General features: G+C 54.2%; 1 protein-coding gene across 7 annotated transcripts in view; it reads left to right on the forward strand.

Annotated features, from left to right (window-relative positions):
- Positions 1-20,659, forward strand: part of SHANK1 (SH3 and multiple ankyrin repeat domains 1) — a 54,275-nt gene that overhangs the window by 11,929 nt on the left and 21,687 nt on the right. For 2 of the 7 annotated variants that reach the window (XM_053606814.1, XM_053606820.1), the window contains exons 9-22: positions 3,015-3,092; positions 3,335-3,401; positions 3,681-4,011; positions 4,786-4,979; positions 8,397-8,510; positions 8,675-8,753; positions 9,213-9,239; positions 16,698-16,780; positions 17,011-17,135; positions 17,623-17,758; positions 18,008-18,088; positions 18,605-18,628; positions 18,821-18,889; positions 19,259-19,377. In XM_053606814.1, the coding sequence (XP_053462789.1) occupies positions 3,015-3,092; positions 3,335-3,401; positions 3,681-4,011; positions 4,786-4,979; positions 8,397-8,510; positions 8,675-8,753; positions 9,213-9,239; positions 16,698-16,780; positions 17,011-17,135; positions 17,623-17,758; positions 18,008-18,088; positions 18,605-18,628; positions 18,821-18,889; positions 19,259-19,377 (1,527 nt within the window). The remainder of the gene's footprint in view (positions 1-3,014; positions 3,093-3,334; positions 3,402-3,680; positions 4,012-4,785; positions 4,980-8,396; positions 8,511-8,674; positions 8,754-9,212; positions 9,240-16,697; positions 16,781-17,010; positions 17,136-17,622; positions 17,759-18,007; positions 18,089-18,604; positions 18,629-18,820; positions 18,890-19,258; positions 19,378-20,659) is intronic. The other 5 variants (XM_053606815.1, XM_053606817.1, XM_053606816.1 and 2 more) reach the window with 5 other exon arrangements.

Raw genomic sequence — 20,659 nt, forward strand, 5'->3', positions numbered from 1 at the left:
AAGAGCTGAGCTGGAGGACAGGTTGGATTTCCCCAGGCCAAGACAAAGGGGAGAGCGCATTCCCCTAGTGAATAATTCCTGTGGGCCTGGTACTATTCCAGGTGATGGATGCCCCTGTGTAACTTACCATGTAGACAGGAAGAGACACTGAAGAGACAATTGACAGGAAATGGAATTTCAGGGAGATGATGTTATGAAGAAAATGAGTTAACATTGGCTTAGAATGCCTGGCACATATACAAGAGACATATATAAAAAAATAAAGGAGGCTCGGCGCTTGCAGCTCAGTAGTTAGAGCCACCAGCCACATGAACAGGGGCTGAGGGGTTCAAACCCGGACTGAGCCTGCTAAACAACAATGACAACCACAACAAAAATAGCCAGGCGTTGTGGCGGGTGCCTGTGGTCCCAGCTACTTGGGAGGCTGAGGCAAGAGAATCACTTAAGCCCAAGAGTTTGAGGTTGCCGTGAGCTGTGATGCCACAGTACTCTACCGAAGGCAACATAGTGAGACTCTGTCGCCAAAAAAAAAAAAAAAATAAATAAATAAAGCAAGGGACAGGACAAGGAGGGTATTTTAGACAGAGTGGCCAGAGAAGGCCTCTTCTCTGAATGAAGAAGTGAGAAAGCAGGCTGCACAGACATCTAGGGGTAAATTCCAACCCCAGAGAGAGTATCAGGTGCAAATGTCCTGGGTCAGAAGCATGGCTGTCTGAGGAAGGAGAAAACTTGTATGGCTGGAGCATGGGGAGCAAGCTCCGGTGGCAGAAGTGAAGTTGGCAAGGGTGGCGGGGGCGAGGGGCAGCAGGGCTGGCAGCTCAGGTTAGCTCAGCTAATAACCCTTCTTGGCCAGGGCAAAGATGTTAGATTTAGCCCAAAGAGTGATGAGGAGTCACATGGGATTGACACTGGGAGGAACTGATGTGAATCATCTAGCTGATGGCATCCCTGCCCTTGCTGCCCCAGTCTTGGCACCCCCACCCCCATGACTTGTGCCCCCTTCCTTCTGGGTCTGGCAGCGTGTGTGATTGAGATCGAAGGCTTTGGAGTTAGACCGACCTGGGTTCAAATCCAAGCACTGTCAGTCACCAGTTGCTTGACCTTGAGTGCCTTTGAAAACCTTAGTTTCTCCTCTATAAAATAGAGACGATAATTTCCGTCTCACAGAATTATTGGACAATTCAGTGAGTTTCTGCCTCTAAAGTGCTGGGCACCTGGCAGGCAACACTGCACTGTAAGCCTTCCATGAGGTTTAGACTGGTGGTTCTCAACCTGGGTACTTCTGCCCTTTATCCTTGGAACGTTTGGCCATGTCTGGAGACATGTTTTGATTGTCACAATTGGGGAGAAACAGTATTACTGGCTTCCCACAGTAGAGGTCAGGGTGCTGCCCAAGGTCCCACAGCCACAGAACCCCCCCTCCCCCCTCCCACACACAAGAAATAATCTTCTGGCCCCAAATGTTAGTAGTGCAGAAGTTGGGGAAAACTGGAGGGGGTTGTTTGTTTGTTTGTTTGTTTGTTGAGACAGAGTCTCACTCAATTACCCTGAGGGTCCTGGTGGTATAGCTCACAGCAACCTCATACACTTGGGCTTTTGCAATCCTCTTGTCTCAGCCTTCCAAGTAGCTGGGACTACAGGCACCTGCCACAATGCCTGGCTATTTTTTTAGAGATAGGGTCTCTCTCTCTTACTTGAACTCCTGAGCTCAAGCAATCCACCTGCCTCGACCTCCCAGAGTGCTAGGATTACAGGTGTGAGCCAACATGCCAACCTATTTGTTTCTTTGTTTTTGAGACAGAGTCTCACTCCTCTTGTCACTCTGGGTAGAGTGCTGTAGCATAATAGCTCAACTTTTGGGCTTAAGACGTCCTTTGGCCTTAGACTCCCCGGTAGCTGGGACTATAGATGCCTGCCACAATGCCCAGCTAGTTTTTCTACTTTTATTTTGTTTACTTACGTACTTATTTACTTATTTATTTGAGACAGAGTCTCAAGCTGTCACCCTGGATGGAGTGCTGTGGTGTCATAGCTCACAGCAACCTCCAACTAGGGCTCAAGTGATCCTCTTGCCTCAGTTTTTCTATTTTTAGTAGAGACAGGGGTCTCGCTTTTGCTCAGGCTGGTCTCGAACTCATGAGCTCAAGCAGCTCAAGCAATCCACACACAGAGTGCTATGATTACAGGTGTGAGCCACAGCACCCAGCTGGTTTTTCTACTTTTATTAGAGACCAGGTCTTGTTCTTGCTCAGGTTGGTCTTGAACTCCCGAGCTCAGGCAATCCACCACCTGGGCCTCCCAGAGTGCTAGGATTACAGATGTGAGCCATCATGCCCAGTCTTATTTGTTTATTTTGGTTGAGTTTTAGTTTTAATTTTTGTTTTTTCAAGACAGAGTCTCACTCTGTCACCCTGGTGGGTAGAGTCCCATGGAGTCAATAGCTTACAGCAACCTCAAACTCCTGGACTCAAGAGATCCTCTTACCTCAGCCTGCCAAGTATCTGGGACTATAGGTGCCCACCGTAACACCCGGCTAATGGGAAAACTGGTTTAGATCAGCTCTATCCAATGACATATAACAAAAATCATATGTCCTAAATGTCCTAGTGGCCACATCAACAGAAAAGAAAAAGAATGGGGGGACATTTATTTTAGTAACATATTTTACTGAACTCAGTGTATTTAAAATATTGTCGTTTCAACATGAAATCAACATAAAAATTAAGATAAATGTTTAACTTCTTTCTGCCCTCCTCCCCCATACTATGTCCTTGAAATCAGCGTGTATTTCACACACATGGCATATCTCCGTTTGGACCAGCCATAAAGTTCTTGTGAGCCACAAGGTGTGGGCCCCCTTACCTGGCTGCTATTCTGAGCAGTGCAGGGTTAGGTCAAATTATTTATTACTGACGTTTCTAGCACAGTGCCTGTATCACCTCATGGTGATCTTAACTGTTTTTTTTTTTTTTTTTCCTTTTTGGTCCTGTGCCACTCATGGCCCTCGCCCTCAGGAAACCTGTGCCAGGATTCTCCTCTATCGAGGGGCCAACAAGGATGTGAAGAACAATAATGGACAGACCCCCTTCCAGGTCTGCGGCTGATGAGGGGGTGACAAAGAGAAAAGTGGACAGTCCCCAGTACTAGGAGGGTAGAGTACTAGGGTAGAGTACTAGAGGATAGAGTACCAGAGTGCTAGGAGGCTGTGATCTGGGAGAGGAGGGAGAGCAGGCTTTGGGGGCTAGGGGGTTGCCCGGAGGGCCCTCACAATGTTTTTTGCCCTTTCTTGGTGGCTGCCTGGGCCACCTTACCTGCCTGTGCTCCCTCCCTCCAGGTGGCAGTGATTGCTGGGAACTTTGAGCTGGGGGAGCTGATCCGAAACCACCGAGAACAGGATGTGGGTGAGTAAGAAGGAGCTAGGGCTAAGCGGGGTTCCTGGGGCAACTGGGGTTCACAGTGGACTGAGGAGTGGAGGAGCCTGACTTGGGGACCAGGAAGGGAATGAGAAAACTCTGGAGAAAAAAATGTTTGGGAGGTGGGTAAGGAGCGATACAGGCTCCTGCTGCTTCTCACAGCTCTCTGTCTCTTCATGCCTCTCCTCACCATCCCTTGACCGAATGGTCCCTGCCTGCCTGTCTCCCTCTCCATCTGCCCCCACCCTCGTCACTGTGCTCTCGCAGTGCCCTTCCAGGAGTCCCCCAAGTACGCAGCCCGGCGACGAGGACCCCCAGGTGCAGGGCTGACGGTGCCCCCGGCGCTGCTGCGGGCCAACAGCGACACCAGCATGGCCCTACCCGACTGGATGGTGTTCTCCGCCCCAGGGGCCTCATCCTCTGGGGCCTCTGGCCCTACCTCAGGGTCCCAGGGCCAGTCGCAGCCCTCGGCCCCCACCTCCAAATTAAGCAGTGGGACCCTCCGAAGTGCCAGCAGCCCCCGGGGTGCCCGGGCCCGCTCCCCATCCCGAGGAAGGCACCCAGAGGAGGCCAAGAGGCAGCCCCGAGGACGGCCCAGGTAGGGGAGGACTCAGTCCTGGCCCTGCAGTGCCCAATCTCACTGGATCCCCTCCTCAGAGCTACATCTTCCCCCGTGGCCAGCACAGCTGCCTGCCTCTTGTAGGTCCCCTACCACCACGTCCCTCATCTCCCTGGGGGCAGTAAGGACATGGTGAGGTACTCTTCTGACTCCACCCCCCATGCACCAAATTTTAGCTGAGTGCCAGCTCCAGGAGGGACCTGGGGCAGGGGGTACCGAAAACAAATGTGAGTTCCAGCCCCTGAGGCCAGACAGAATAAATGATGGGGTGAGGTGGAGGAAGCCCAGTGGGAAGAGGGGTAAGCAGGGACTAGGGGGAGGACAGTCACAGGATACTGTGGGGTAAGGAGGCCAGCCTGTCATGTCCAAGGAAATAGGGGAGAGGCTAGGAGTGGTGGGCAGAGGAGTTAGACCTGACCCAGGAGGGAGCTGGGAGTCATGGACGGCTCACGAGCAGAGGGATGACACAGTCCTAGCACAGCTTCAGAAAGCTGAATCAGGCTGTACATGCAGGACCATGGGAGGGGACACAGCCCGAAGCTGGAAGGCAGGAGGGGGCCTGGGGGCAGCAGCAGACAGCCAGATGAGGCCCAAAAATGTCCTCTTACTCTAAGAATGCCAGAGCTGGGAAAGCACTCAACCCCTACCCCACCCTGATGCTCCATCCTCCTACCCCACCCAAGGACCCCTGTTCTCCCAGAAGTGCCCCCTCCCTCGACTCTCCCCTGCCTCTCGTACCCTCTGTGTATGCAGCTCCAGTGGGACGCCCCGGGAAGGGCCAGCTGGGGGCACAGGAGGCTCTGGGGGCCCCGGGGGCTCCCTGGGCAGCCGAGGAAGGCGGAGGAAGCTCTATTCAGCAGTACCTGGACGCTCCTTCATGGCTGTGAAATCATACCAGGCCCAAGCTGAGGGGGAGATCTCCCTGAGCAAGGGGGAGAAGATCAAAGGTATGGGGTGGGGGCGAGGGTTTGTGAAGGCCCAGGCTGGGAGTTGGGAGGCAAGAGAGGAGCAGCCAACAAATCTGCAGCACTTGGAATACCCAGTGTACCCCAGTGCCCTCCGAGGGCCCCCAAAAGGCCCCTTCTGCTTTGTAGGAGCCTAAAGCATGGCCGAGATGAAGTCAGGAGGCTGTGTTGAATGGCCAGCACAGTGGCTCATGCCTGTCATCCCAGCACTCTGAGAGGCTGAGGCAGGAGGATCCCTTGATGCCAGGAGTTTGAGACCAGCCTGAGGAAGAGTGAGACTCCATCTCTACAAAAAATAGAAAAAATTAGCCAGGCGTGGTGGCAAGTGCCTATAGTCCCGGATTGATGGGAAACTGAAGCAGGAGGATCCCTTGAGCCCAGGAGTTTGAGGTTGCTGTGAGCTGTGATCATGCCACTGCACTCTAGCTGGGGTGACAGAGCGAGACTCAAAAAAGAGGCAGTTTGAGGCAAAAGAGAAGTGAGCATTCATGAGACACTGACACCAAGCTGGCTGTGGCTGGTGCCTTTCCCTGTGTGTTCTCACAGACTCCTGGTGTTTGTCATGAGCCCCACTGTATAGTTGCTGGGACAGAGCTTCACAGTGAAAGGACTTCCCCAAAGTCCCCAGTCCAAGACCATGGTCTTGCCTGCTACCTGGTATGAGCATGAGACCAAACAGCCTTGACTTTGTCCTGCCTCTGACAGGTGCTCTCTCCAGAGAGACAGGCAGGTGCTTACTTCTCAGGGCTCTGATGAGATGACAGGCGTGAGGCACTTGGCCCAAGGTGTGAGCTCCCTAAACAATGGCTGCTGTTGTGGGGAACATTTTTCCCTGTGTTTTCCTGTCTTCCTTCTTTCCTTCCTGGAAAATGAAGCTGGCTTTGGACATCACAGGGCATGTATTCTTGGATAGAAGGGCACTTTGGAGGCAAGGCAACATGCTGCAGATGTGGTAGTTGTTACCAGGCAGAGGTGCAATTTTTTGCCAGACTCTAGACTTCCCAGGAGCCAAGCAATATAGAGGTTGAGAACCAGGTTTTATGGGTTCAAATCCTGACTCCACCACTTCCTAGCCAGGTGACCTTAGTGATTTCTCTCGGCCTCAGTTTCCTTATCTGTAAAATGGGACCCTTGTGAGAATTAAAGGAGTCAGGTCATGTAAAGCACTCAGACTGTTGTTTCGCACATAATAAGCGCTGTACAAGGGCCAGCCATCACTGTCGTAAGCAGCCCCTACCACAGGCGCTTAGAGGAAAGAGACCTGGGTTGCCTGGATAAACAGGACAGGTCCTATCACAGGGGATAAACTCGAGTGGGGTCTTGAAGGGGATTCAGGGATCAGAGCATCAGGTGGGTTGCATAACTCCATCCGTTTTGTAGTCTGTCTCCCCCTAGCCTGAGTTCCTATAGGCAAGGTCACCAGTCCTTGGTCTCTAGGTCACTAGGGCCCAGTTTAATGACTCAGTACATGGGAGGCTTCAATGCACATTTGCTGAGTGAATGAATGACTAAATGCAGGTGTTAACCTTGGAGGCCAGGTGCAGCTCCTTCAGAACCAGCTGCCTGGGAATTTGGGGGTGGGAGGTACATGAGAAAGAAGAAGCTGGGTGAGGGACCCTCTGTGCAGGGAGAGGGCCATGGGCAGTACCCTTCGTTGTCTTTCTGAACTATGAGCCCAGTATGTCCATGAAGGGAGAGGACATACTGCTCTGTTTTTTACTCCACTCTTTCATTAAAAAGGACTTTTCATTAAAGGCATGTCCACATCCACAATGTCACTGAGCTTCACCATGACCTGATGAGGTAGCAGGCTCCCTCTGCTCTCAGAATCAAAGCCCAGAGCTTTAACCCATCCTCCAAAACACACCCCTGCCCATCTCACCCACATCATCTCATTCTACCTTTCCTTCCCTCCTCGAGGTTCCCAGGACCTCCTCCTTCTCTCCATTCCTCTGACACGCCAAGCCTTTTTTTACACCAAACCCTTTGAACATACTGTTACATCCAGCTGGAAAACCCTTCACTTCTCTTTGTGTCCTCAACTCTTAGGATCCTTCAGATCTCAGCCTCTCTATCACATCCTCAGGGGCACCTTTCTGTGCTCCTTTGCCATCTACTTTATATCCTCCCATTTGGCCTCTCTCTAAAAACCCCTTTCTTTTCCCTTGAGTGCTGACCTCGATTTCCAATCACACAGTCACTCGTGCAATTACGCTGCTATTGGCTGTTGGTTTGGAAGCTCCATAGAGGGAGGAACCACACTGATTGTGTTCAATAGTGTCTATGCTGGACACTGATTCATAATAGTACTAAACAAGTATTTGTTCATTGAATGAATGAATGATTACAAGACCATCCAGCCAGGCAGGCAGAGTAAGAAAACAGACCCTTTGATACCTTGTCTCCTGTTCTCTACCATGACCTTGAGCTTCCCCTTCTCCCACCCACCAGAGTAGCTTTTATGTGTTAGCTTCAGCTTCTTTGTCTATAAAATGGGAAACCAGTTGTTACCTACCCAAGGCGGGTATAAGGATTGAGCGAGGAGAGAAAATATGTGAAAAGTGCTGGAGAAACGGAGGGCTGTATGTTTGTCACTGTTGCCATTAGCAGCAGCAAAGCCCTTGAATGGACAGGTAGCAACACATTGGTGATTAAAAGCATTAGCTCTGGAAACAAACTGAACTATGTTCAAATCCATCCTGGTAACTTTGAGCAAATGACCTTGGCTCTCTAAGCCTCAGTCTGTCTCTCAGTAAAATGGGGATAATAAAGGTGCCCCTTCTTCAGATTCTGGCTCAGATGAGAGCTCCATGTCTCTATACCTTAGCACCAGACACAGCACAGGCTATAGTTAGTGTGTGAGGAATGGCGAAAAGGTGGGGCTGAGAGGAAGCTCCCTCCAGGAGGAGTGGTGGGAAGAAGGGCAATTCCTAACTCTCCTCCCTTCTAGAGCCAGGGAGGCAGAGAGAGGGGTGTGGAGATGCATGACAAAAGGTCAAGTTGCAAGAAGACTTTGGGAGGTAAAAGGGGCAGGGGTGGGAAGGTGGGGTAGAGCTCCTCCCCCTCAATTATAATCTAAGTCTGCAGAACCTAGGAAGATTTAGGGAAATGACACCACTGAGCTGTGACCAGTTACCAGAGGAGAAAAGGACCATTTGTGGACCTGCCCCTAACCCAGGTCACAGAACAGTCCTTTTCCCCAGTGCTTCTTGATCTTCCCATTTGATCCAGAAAGTGAGAATGCAAAAGTGAGGTGCTTTGGTTCTTCCTGAATCTCTTCACCTTCTCACACATTGATAAGGATGCCCTGGGGCCAGCTGCTGGGAAGTGCAGGAAGCCTGTGACAAGGTGGCAGCGCAGAAATGCAGAAATGTTTCTATGTCCCTATTCCCCACCCAGTCCTTAGCATCGGGGAAGGAGGCTTCTGGGAAGGCCAGGTCAAAGGTCGCATCGGCTGGTTCCCCTCTGACTGCCTGGAAGAGGTGGCGAACCGCTCTCAGGAGGGAAAGCAAGGTAATGAGGGACCCTCAACCATCTGAGTATACCTTAGGAATCCATGTTTTCTTTTCCCCTTCCTCATGGTGTTGGGAGGTAGATGAAAAGGCTTGGGCCAGGAACCCTGGGGGTGGGTTTATGGTTTCCAAAATAAGGGTCCAAGGTTGTCCCTTGTCCTCCAGCAGAAAGCCGCAGTGACAAGGCAAAGAGGCTCTTCCGGCATTATACCGTGGGCTCCTACGACAGCTTTGATGCCCCAAGGTAAATATCCTTACACGCTTGGGCACCCCAACTTACCATCACACTCCACACCTTTAAATATTTCAACCTCCTTTAAGCCCCCTTTCTTATTTGTTCCTTCTAACATTTGATTCAGGGGTGGGAGAGACCAGAGTTAGCTTCAGACAACACAGCCCAACCCCAAACCACCTTTGGCAACCACTGCAACCGCCCAGCTCTGGGGTAGCCAGAGACTAATGAGGTGGTCAGGGTGGGGTGGGGATGCCTGGGGGCTCGGGAAGCCTGTGTGTGGCTGGCTGGAGGCCCTTGTTGCCTTCATGTGCCCCAAATCTGTGCAGTCATGCGCAGCAGAAGTGTGTGCATCCCATGCCTTGCACTGGCGTGGCTGGGGCTGGGGCAGGGCTGGGTGGGAAGAAAGCAAGGAGAGGGGTGCACTGATACCTTTCCCCTCCCTGGCTGCTGGCTGACTTGCTTCGGAAGCTTAATGGATGGGATTGGCCCAGGGAGGTGAGAGGGGAGGGGCGGGGGAGGAGGACGGGGTCAGTATGGGAAGGATGGGGTGCCTGTGGGGGTGTATAAACGTGTGGGAGCGTGTGCACGACCAGAGCTGAGGTTTCCCGATGTGTGAACGTCTCTCTGTAGGTGTGCATGACACGCATTTGTGTGCATGTGTGGCTAGAGGCCACTAGATGTACATCTCTGCACAAGTGCCCTGGTCAGGGGGTCTGCCCTGCTCTGTGTATATGAGTAGCTTTGTGGCTATGCTAATCGTGAGGCTGGCCCTGCACATCTGTGCTTCTCTGAACCTGTGGGCAAGCATTGCCAGAAATGTCAGTGTGTCCACTCACACACATGGACAGGTGGGTCTCTGCATACACTTGTCCCTCTCTGTGCATGTCACTCTGTGTGTGCATTGGCACATAGACGTGTGTGCATGCATTTGCATCTGTCTGACTGGAATTCAGAAACTGAGCTGTTGGGAGGAGGGAAGGGCAGAGGAGGAGAGGACTTCAGGGCTTGGGTTTTGGGAAGGACAGGGCTGTGGGGGAGGAGGGGTCACAATTTGGTGTCTGAAAAATGACACCCTCCTCCCCGGGTCCCCTCCCCCATCTAGGGACGGCCCCCCTTGTTCATAGCATCCTTCCATTAAATGTGTCCAAACCTGTGTCTGTGTTCTGGCCAGTGGGGATGGGTCAGGGATGGGAGGAGAGAGAAATGACAACATGGGGAGAGAGTGGGGCTGGGGTGCCACCCTGCGCCCCGAGTGTCTGAGGCGCTTGACCATTGTGCGTGTTCGCTTGGCACGTTTCTGGCTCTGGGCACTGGGTGAGTATGGAGGTTCCCCCCAACTCCAAGTCTCCTTGTCTGCCTCTACTTCTTGTCTCTGCACCATCTCTCTGGGTCTCTCCTAGCCCTTGGTCTTGAGAGTGGATGGGGGTGGTTCTTCTCACCCACAGCTTCCTCCTCCTCTCCTGGCCCTGTCTTGTCACCTGTATTTCCTCTCCTCCACTCCTCTTGCTGGCTGTCTTGTGAAGTTCTGTCTGTGGTGTCCCTAAACGTCCCCCTCCTCCTGCTCTCCCTGACCCGGTCTTTGGTGGCCTAGCTCACTGTGCTGCGTGCCCAGGGCTCATCCCCAGCATCCCTGCAGGAGCTGGGCTATCTTGCCCAGTGTACCCCCTCCTGGCGTGGGCCACTCTCTCTCCTCTTGCTCCGCCTTATTCTGTGGGCTACTTTGGGGTGGGGGTGGGGATGGTGTCTTTCGCTATCCCGGGGCCCAATCTAAATGCCCTGGCCTTCCTTTGTGGGTCCTTAACTGTTTGGGGTGCGCTGTGTGTTGGTCTGTGGTCGTAGGCTGTGTGTCCCCTCCTGGAGCCCCTCTCCTCTGTGGTGTCCCTGCCCCGGTAGTGGGGCTCAGTTCGTGCGTTCCTGCACGCGGTTGCGAGGCATCTTGTGTGATGTTGTGCGTCCCTCTCTCCGCGCTCTCTCGCTCTGCACCTGCGCGAGAGGGCTCTGGAGGGGGGAGTGGGGGAGGGGGCCCAGACCGGAAGTGCCTCCCCCTTCTCCTCCCCCCGGCGCCTCGCCCCTCCCCCTTCTCCCGCCAAGGGGGCCCCCGCGTTCCCCTCCTGGTCCCCTCCCCCATGCCCGGCCCCCTCCGCAACCCGGCGCAGGACGCCAAGGGGTTAAGCCTTGCGCCCGCCGCCCGCCTCCGGAGCTGTCCGCGGTGCTGAAGCCGGCGCCGTCCGCGGTCCTCGCGCTACCGCCGCTGCCCGACCCCGCGCCCCCGCGCCCCCTCCGGCATGTGAGCCCCCGGCCCTGCCCTCCCTCCCGCGGGGGGGTGCGCGCCCCCTCCCCCTCCCCCTCCTGGTGCGGGTCAGCATGAGGCGGGGCCTGGGGGCCCGGACACGGGGGTTCGGCCGAGCGGGGACGGGGACGCGGCGGCGGCGGCGGCGGCGGGGGCGGCCGGCACCGGGACCGGGACCGGGGCCGGGGCTGCGGTGGCGATGGCTTTGTCTGCGGTCGGCGGCGGCGGGGGTCTTGGGGGTGGCCCCGGTGGGGGCTCCCTGCCGCAGCCGCCCCCCGCGCTCTCCTCTAGCTGGCCGGCCCTGGGGCCCCGGCGGCGCAGCGTCTGGTACATCTACAGGTAACCGAGCGCGCCGCCCCCTTTTTCCGCGGTCAAGCCAGGAGGCCCCGGCCTGCTGTTACGACCCTCTCCTGCCGCTAATCCCCCTTCCTTACGACTCCTCCTCCTCACCCAAAGGGCCCCCTCCCCACCGTTCCTAACCTCTCAGCCCTATATACTCTTTTCAGACCCTTCCCAGCCCTTCTCTCCATCTCCCTCCTTGGGCCCCTCTCCTCGAGACCCCCCACTCACACTCCTCAGCCCTAGGAACCTTTCTTCTACACCACCAACGGCCCTTCCAGGCCCCCTTCAGCTCCTCCTCCAAGACCTTCCCCCACAGCCAGGCCCCCAAACTGACCCTCCAGGGTTTGGAACGTACTTGCTTTTCTGCGCCCGTAGCACCCCCACTCTTGGAGCCCTCCCCGTGGGAAGCTACAGTGGCTTCCCCTCAGGTGCCTACCTCCTAGGCCCCCATCTCTCAGGCCCCACACCTCTTCACGGAGTTGGCAAGTCCCCCCATTCATACCCCTCTCTCCATTCACAGTCAAACCCCCTCCATCACACACGTCCCGCCCCCGCCTCCCCTCCCCTCCTCTTTTTCCGCTGCGTTTCACTGTGCGTGTGTCAGTGTGGCTGTGTGGATGTGCGTGTGACTGTCTGCAGCTGCATGCACGCGCACGCGCACGTTTGTGTGTGTGTGTGTATCAGAGAGATGAGAGATGGAGAGATGATGGGCTCTCAGCCCACCCCCCAACTGTGTCCATCTGTGTGTCCCTGTTTGACAGTGTCTGTCTCTGTGTGTGACTTGGAGCGACAGCGAGGCTGTCTAGGGACTCTGTGTGTGTGTGTGTGTGTGTGTAGTGGGTCTGTCCCAGGGACTGCGGCTGTGCTTCCCAACACCCACCCTCCCATGCCTGGTCTTCCCCTCCCCCACAGGCCCCTCTTCACCAGTCTCTGGTGTTTCTGTTTCCGTGTGCCCCTCTCGCTGCCCCCAGGGGGCCCATTGGTATAGGGGCCACTTGAGCTACTGCTTCTGCCCCATCCCTTGTAGGGCATGTGTGCTGAGCCAGGGCTGAGCTGCATGGGGCCCGCATCTGCTTGTGTGTGCCACTTCTAAGCATGGGAGGGGACTGGCTTCCCTGTGTGGGGGCCTCTGGGCTAGCCATGGAGAGGCCCATGGATCTGAGTACATGGGGAGGAGCTGAGTGCCCAAGGGGGCGCCATGTACAGCAGCAGGCTCTGGGCTGTGGGATCCTGGGCATGTAAGAGGGACAGTGGGGGGTGGGAGGGAGTGGACGCCGCTGCAGTCTCCGTGTGTGTGGGATCCGGGAACAAGAGCTGGCTGCTGAGCTCCAGAGGCCGCTCTGTGTCACTGAGGGATGGCCTGGGGGAGAGCATTGTGTGAGCTCCTGCAGGGCAGGTAGTCGGCAGTAGGGAGTATGAATGGGGTGCTGCTGCAGAGGCGGCTGATATTGGGGGAGGGGGTCAGAGGGGTCTAGGTAGGAGGTGGAGGGATGAGAATGGAACAGGGGAGAGTGGAGGGATACAGAAGTGAGGGAGGGGTGGATGCTGGAGCATGCAGGGTGCAGAGAAGAGAAATGGAATGAGGAGGGAATGCGGGAAATGTGAAGAGGATTTGGAGGTGGGGACTGGGCAGTGTGGAGAGAGCACAGAGAGGCTGCAGGGAATGTAAATGAAATGCAGCTGCACGTAAAAGGAGGCCGGAGGGAGGGTGTGTGATGAAGTGAACAGACGGTGCAAAAGTAGGAAGTTTTCACAGATGAGAGGGGATGACTGGGGAGTATGAAAGGAGCCGGAGCACTGTGGGGAGCCAGTGGAGTTACATACAGGATGGAGCCAAAGGGACGGGGGAGAGGTGGCACAGCAGGGGTGGCCAGGTCATAGAAGTCATGGAGGACATGCTGAGGAAAGGGATGTGGTGTGTGTCAGGGCAACCTAGTAGGTGGAGGAATGTTCCAGAGGTGTGAGGGCTGATGGGGTGGAGCTTCTTGATGGTATGGTGGAGTGGGGGGTGGGGTGAGGTGCAGAGAGGAGAAGGGGTGCATGGAAGTGAGCCAGATGGAGTGTAGAGGTACAGAGGCTATGAGGGCAAGAAGGCTGTTGGGAAGTTCAAGGAGAAGGTGGTGACAGAGTGAGACAGTGATGAAAAGGTAAGAGGAGCTTGCACAAGATGGGGGTTTGAGAAGGGGGGAGACGGGATGCTATTCTGATCTGGGGGTGTGTGGATATGCAAGGAGAGTATAGGGCTGCCTTAGAGAATTCAGATCTTGGCTTTGACAGTTTTCTACTTGATGAGATCTCAAGTTATTTCTCTGTGCCTCAGTTTCTTCATCTATAAAATGGGAACAATAAGAATAACCCTTCCTCCCAGGGCTGTTGTGAGGATTAAATGAATAAGTAAATGTAAAGTGCTAGGAGTGGTATCTGGCACTCAGCATTAGTTCAGTCAGTGTTCCTCATCGTCGCTGCATTCTCAGTTATACCTGGAGTGAATTTCAGGTGCTGGAGGGGCATGCCCGTGGTGAATTTGGTGCAGATGCTATGTATATAGCATCAAGGCATTTGGGTGCTGTAGAGTAAAGGATGTTATTACTATAGTTACCCAGGTTTTTTCTTGGTATTGTTGAAGAATGTTATTGTGTGATCTCAGGCAAGTTACTTAACCTTCTTATGCCTCTGTTTCCTCACCTGGAAGGTGGAAGGAACTAGTACTGTCCCTACCTCAGAGGCTGGCTATGAGGAGACAGTATCATATTTACCTGTGAAGGGCTTCAAATACTACCTAGACCATGGCAAGTGCTCCTTCTTGGCATATCACAGACATAGGAGTTTTACTGATTATATTGGGTGACATCGGGGAAGGCTTATTAATGGGTGTGAGGCTGATGTGGGGGTAAAAGAGAGATTCCAGGGGGTGGGTGAAAGATGGGGAAATGGCAAGGCTTTGAGTACCACCAGTGAGGAAGGGCTGCTGGCTGTTGGGGAAGGCTGGAATCCTGGAAGAGGTATGGGAGTGGTAAAGTTGTGAGGGCTTGAGGAGGTCCTCAGGGTTCCAAAAGTGGGGACAAGGACGTCATAAAATGCATGGTTGGGAGTGGCAGTTCTGACCTCTGATCCAATTTCCATTGACCTTGTCCACTCACTGCTCAACACCTCCTGGCTCAGGTGGCACCTGTGGCTCAGTGAGTAAGACACTGGCCCCATATGCCAAGAGTGGTGGTTTTGAACCGGGCCCCAGCCAAACTGCAACAAAAAAATAGCTGGGCATTGTGGTGGGCACCTGTAGTCCCAGCTACTCAGGAGGCTGAGGCAAGAGAATCACCTAAGCCCAAGAGCTGGAGGTTGCTGTGAGCTGTGATACCACAGCAGTCTACCAAGGGCAACAAAGTAAGACTCTGTCTCTAAAAAAAAAAAAAAAAGACCTCCTGCCTCCATTCCTCCCTTCCCTCCTCTTCTCTCATTCACCCCTTTCAACTCCTGCCTTCCTTCTCTGCCAACACCCACTCCACCCAGTTCCTAAGGTAGCTGACCCCTGGGCTGAATATAAAAGCAGGGGGAGGAAGATACGGGTATGGTGTGGGTGTGTTTACCAGACCATGAGGCACTCTGAGCGAGGACAGTTGCTGGGAGAGGTACATGTGTGCACGTGTGCTGCTGAGCATGCCCGGCATGATGAGGGGTGCAGGGAGGGCATATGCCTGCCTGTCCAGAACACTGTCACCATGGTACAAATGTATGGATTTTATGGTGGGATCAGGGGTGCTTGTGGGGGGTGGTACCAAAATACAGTAGGCGAATATCAGGTATCATCAGCATGTGCTGGGACGAGTTCAGGGTGTGTGTTATGGGAATATAGTGAGATCAGCGTGAGGGGGAGTTATTATTGGAGCATACTGGGATGTGTGGGGGTGTTACTGAAATATACTGGAGTATTCGTGGAGGGATGTTTTGTTGAATTTGTGGGGGTAGGTAATTGAGGAGTGTGCCTGGCTATTATTGGAGTATGTTAGGGCCATGTGGATATTACTGAGTTCTGGGGATTGTTGGAATATGCCAGGATGTGGGGGGGGAGGGGCCAGGGTTGCTACAAGCATGCCCTGGGACAGCCTTCACACCTTACAGGATGCATTCTGGTGGCTCTCAGGTATTCTTGAGTATTCTGTAGGCAGCAGGGTTGGAGCCAGTGTATTTGCGTGTTCTTGATCCTCCTGGAATGGAATGGGTGTGGATTCTGAGGTATACAGTGGTGACGTCAGGCATTTGGTGCTGAAGTCTCAACGAGCTTGAGCAAGTATTGGGATAAATGAAATGTATTTGAGTTTCATTGACATTTACTGGGTATGTGAGCCTTACCCAAATGAGCTGGTGGGGTTTGGTGGCTTCACTAGGGACTATCAACATATTCATGAGTAGCTTGCATTTTACTAGAACATGCTGGTGGCATACAGGAGATATATTTGAGATGTAGCAGGGAATACAGAAACTGTCAAAGTGCTGTCTGCTGGAACTTGGCAGTAATGGAAATGTTCTGTATCTGCACTGTCCAGTGTGGTAGCCACCAGCCACATGTGGCTACTGGGTACTTTGAAATATAGCCACTGTGACTGAGGAACTGGATTTCTCAATTGTGATTAACTTTCCTAAAAATAGCCACCTGAGGTTAGGGGCCACCATATTGGAGAATGCAGAATAAGCACTATTATGATTCACTTGGGGACCATGGGAGGTGTTACTGTTCATATATATATATATGCAGTTTGGAGGGCTGAAGTACATGTCCTCTTAATACTTTGATCTAAGGACAGTGAATGAGTCCTACTGAGCACATACTATCTACTCAGCACTTTGCTAAATACTCTATGCGTGTCATCCTGCCCACAGCAGCCCCATTGTGTAAGGTCTGTGATCGTCTATCATTATAGATGAGAAAATGAAAAGTTTAAGTTGGGGCTTCAAGGTCACGGAAAGGAAGTGGCTAGCAGGGACCCAAGCCCAGCTATCTGGTAATCCTGGAGATGTATCTTCCCGTCCTTCCCACTGTGCCTGGCACATGGTGGGCTCCGTAGCTACTTGCTGAATGGATGGGGGGATGGATGCGAGGATGGATGAATGAGGGAAGAGCGAGTGGGAGAGAGAGCACTCTGGGCTCTGCGGAGGAGGCCTGTCAGGGCTGCTGCAAGCATACATACACACACAGAGTGGGTGAGAGAGAGCTTAGGAGGTGCAGGGGCTCAGGGCACTGGGCTGCCTTGTGGGGCACTGGCTCTCTTGTCTCATGATCCCTTCTCCACCCCCAACCCCCATCCTTCCTGCCTCCCTGCCAGTGATTACATCATTAAGGAGAAGACAGTCTTGCTGCAGAAGAAGGACAGTGAGGGGTTTGGGTTCGTGCTTCGGGGGGCCAAGGGTGAGTGGCAGCTGAGGAGGGGATGGGAGAAGGGCTCTCTGACCCCGGAAGCAGGTCCAGATTGGGGGGATGGGAAGGGACCCCAGCCCACTCATCACCCCACCACCCCACCCTGGGGTGTTGGTCCCTCAGCTACGGTGAGGCCTCCGTGACTTGGGTCTGAGCCCCATCCCCTGCTCGGCCTCTCCACCCCCTCCCCTCCGACCCCGCCGGATCCTCCCTGTCTGCAGCGCAGACCCCCATCGAGGAGTTCACCCCCACCCCAGCCTTCCCGGCACTGCAGTACCTGGAGTCAGTGGATGAGGGTGGTGTGGCATGGCGAGCTGGACTGCGAATGGGAGACTTCCTCATCGAGGTGAGTCCTGGCCCCCTCTCTTCCTGGACCCCTGGTAACAAAACCCCAGGCCAGGATCTGGCTGCCCACCTCCAGATTCTCCTTTGGCACGAGGCTTCCCAGCCCCCTGTCCCACCCTCCAGACAGCCTCTGCTTTCTTCCTCAATTCCATCTAAAGCACCTTTCTGAAGCACCTCACAAGAGTGGTACAGAGCTTTCCTCAGCTGTCCCTAGCTTGTGTGCTCACACACACACATACACACACAATTCTGGAGGACAAGTGGGATGGAAAAGTGAGTAGGGTGGTGGGAGGAATCTCTTCCTCAACCCTAGGGCCTGGAGAATTACCGAGAGGGGGAGACTGGGCCTTGCAAAGGGAGGTGATGGTATGAAGGGTCAGAGGGTCATGGACAGGACAAGGCAGGAGGCCACTTCACAGGGTACTCTAAAGCTGAAAGCACTCCTCCTCTCATCTACTCTGTGTCATTTGGGGGTGTCTGTGCCACAGGTGAATGGGCAGAATGTGGTGAAGGTGGGCCACCGACAGGTGGTGAACATGATACGCCAAGGGGGCAACACGCTGATGGTCAAGGTGGTGATGGTCACCAGGCATCCGGACATGGATGAGGCAGTTCATAAGAAAGGTGCTCCACCACTGCAGGGCCAGACCTGGGCAGCCTATTGTCACCAGACTAAGACCCTCAGGATCCCACCACCCAAGGCCTTCCCTTCCCTTAGTCTGCTTGTTTATGACCCTTCTGGGAAGAAACTGAAGCAGGGAGGGGTCAGTATATTGGTGGTGGCTATTCCATGACCTCTGGGAGCACTGTGGTGGTGAAGGGTTGTGAAGGTTTCTTCACAATGATACTGATGCCTCCCTATCACCTTTTCAGCACCCCAGCAGGCTAAGCGACTCCCACCCCCAACTATCTCCCTGCGGTCCAAGTCTATGACCTCGGAGCTGGAGGAGATGGGTGAGCCTATGGGGGTGCTGGGGCAGAGGGGCCGGAGGGAAAGGTCAAGGGGGGCTGGACCTTCCCTTGAGTTTGTTAGTGTTGTTAGTGACCAGGGGTCCTTGTCCTCATCCTGTCCCCCACCCATGGGTGGGACTGTTTCTGGCCTGCATGTGTGTTGCTGGGAAAGGGTGCTGAGAGCCTGCTTTCCTCTGTGCTCTTGTATCTACTTCTCTGTTGGGGTCTCTCTCACAGTCTGTGTGTGACCCACTCTTCGGGTCTTGCCGGCTCCTTCCTTCTGTCCCACCTCACTCCCATCCCCACTCTCCATCTTTCCCTTCACTAGCTCCCCCAAGTCCCCAATAACAGAGGAAAGTGAGCCCCAGCCTCGAGGCCAAGTCGACCTGGGGGGTCCCGTTTCCCTGACCGCCCCCACCCCCGGGGCCCTGAGGGAGGCGGGCGTTCCAGAGAGGGGGCCCCTCGCCTTCCCTTGACGTCCTAACTCTTGGCTCCTCTACTGCCTCCCCCTCGGGCTAGTCTCCCCCTGGAAGAAGAAGAGTGGTGAGTGGGCACAGGACTGGCGGGAGGGCCCCAGTCTCCCGATCCCGCCGGCGGACTCGCCCCTTCCCGACCCCGGCCCCTCACTACCCCACTTGGGCTTGCGCACTCCCACCAGCCACGCCTGCTGGCTGAGCCCACTCAGCCCTGCCCCACCAAGGCGCCCAGGGCTTCAGCCGTGTCCTTTGCCCACAGAGTACGAGCAGCAGCCTGCGCCGGTACCCAGCATGGAGAAAAAGCGGACCGTGTATCAGATGGCTCTCAGTAAGACGGCCCAGCCCTGCTTCTTGGGCTGCCGGGTTCCCCCCCAGTCTCCGGCCCTTGGGGTGCTGCATCCACTCCACCCCCTTCCCTTCCTCCAGCCTGCACCCTTCGGGCCACCTCAGAGGTCCTCATCCTCATCCCAGGAGGCCACACTCTCCCTTAACCCCTTCCCAGGGCGGCTGGCCCTTAACCCCCTGGCGTCCCTGGATGCTGTCTCCAAGCTAGATTGCCGGTCCACCAGGGGGAAGGCAGGGCTGCCCTTTTCTGGTTGTACAGGTGCCTTCTGAACTCCCAGGGGCAGCTCTTGTCTCTGCTGCCAGTCAGAGCAAACTTCATTTGTTGTCTTCCCACCCATTTACCTCCCCCTAGACAAACTGGATGAAATCTTGGCCGCAGCTCAACAGACCATCAGTGCAAGTGAGAGTCCTGGGCCTGGTGGCCTCGCGTCCCTGGGCAAACACCGACCCAAAGGCTTCTTTGCCACTGAGGTAGGTGTCTTGGTGTGGGGAGGATACTTGGGATGGGGATGCACATGCCACCCTGGAGCCATTCTCTTACCAAAATCCTTCTTGACCTGTCCTGTGCTTCATGCTAGTCCTGGAGAGGTGGCATACCTCCTGGGTTGCCTCCTTTCTCCCCATCGTGGGGGTCCCATCCTCTTCCTCCTTATGTCCTGCCCTCAGATGTCGTCTCTTCCCTTTCCTCTCTCCACTCCACTTCCTATCCCTGCTCACGCTGACTATCTTGTCCCACCTCTTTCTGTCCCTCTCTGTCCTACCTCAAAGGGTCTCAGGGAAGGCAAAATGATGTCATAGATGGAGCTCCCACCCCCAGGGTAATAATAGGTGTTCAGCATGTGGTAGATATCAAAATATTAATTAGCATCTCTGTCACCACTCCGCTTGCTTTTTCCCACAAGAGGCTAATCCGTAATGGGTGTTAATCATTTTTTGGAACCTGCCTTTTTTTTTTTTGAGATAGAGTTTCACTCTGTCACCCTGGGTAGAGTGTGTCATCATAGTTTACTATAACCTCGAACTCCTAGGCTCAAGTGATCCTCTTGCCTCAGTTTTTCTATTTTAGGTAGAAATGGGGTCTTTCTGTTGCTCAGGCTGGTCTTGAACTCCTGAGTTCTAGCAGTCCTCCCACTTCAGCATCCCAAAGTGCTAGGATTACAGGTGGGTGCCACTGCACCCATCTAGACACTGCTTTGTACCCAGATTATTTCATTCATTCCTTAGAGTCATCTTGCGAGGTATGCACAGTTGTTAACTCATTTCAAGAAGGGGAAACTAAGGCTCAGAGGAGCAAGGATTTCAATTCAAGCAGTCAGGCCTCTGAATCTGTGGGCTGGTCAAAGTCTGGCTATTCTAGTGGGGCTCTGCCAGCCCCTTCCTGGAATCTACCTGACTGGGCTGTACCCCTTCACAGAACACATCCTCCACCAAGCCTGCAAGCACCACCCATCTCAAGCTATCTCCTCCAGAGGCCACACTCTGCTCTACTTCTCCTTAGCACTTCCTTCTTTTCTGCCCAGGCCCTGTGCTCTGGCCAAACCCACCACCTAGTGGCCAAGGGGCCATTTACTCGAAAACTGGGTTTTGGGGGGCATTAGGAGGCCAAAGACCCCTTTGACTGGCTGTCATAGTATTTCTCAGAATAATGCTTATAAATGCATCAAGTAAAACATGTAAGGTAACAAAAGAAGCCAATGACACTAAAATATGGTTATCAAAATATTTAAAAAAATCAAAATTTGGGGATGTCATA

This window comes from Nycticebus coucang, chromosome 10 (genome assembly GCF_027406575.1).
Source record: "Nycticebus coucang isolate mNycCou1 chromosome 10, mNycCou1.pri, whole genome shotgun sequence".
NCBI classification, from domain to species: domain Eukaryota; kingdom Metazoa; phylum Chordata; class Mammalia; order Primates; family Lorisidae; genus Nycticebus; species Nycticebus coucang.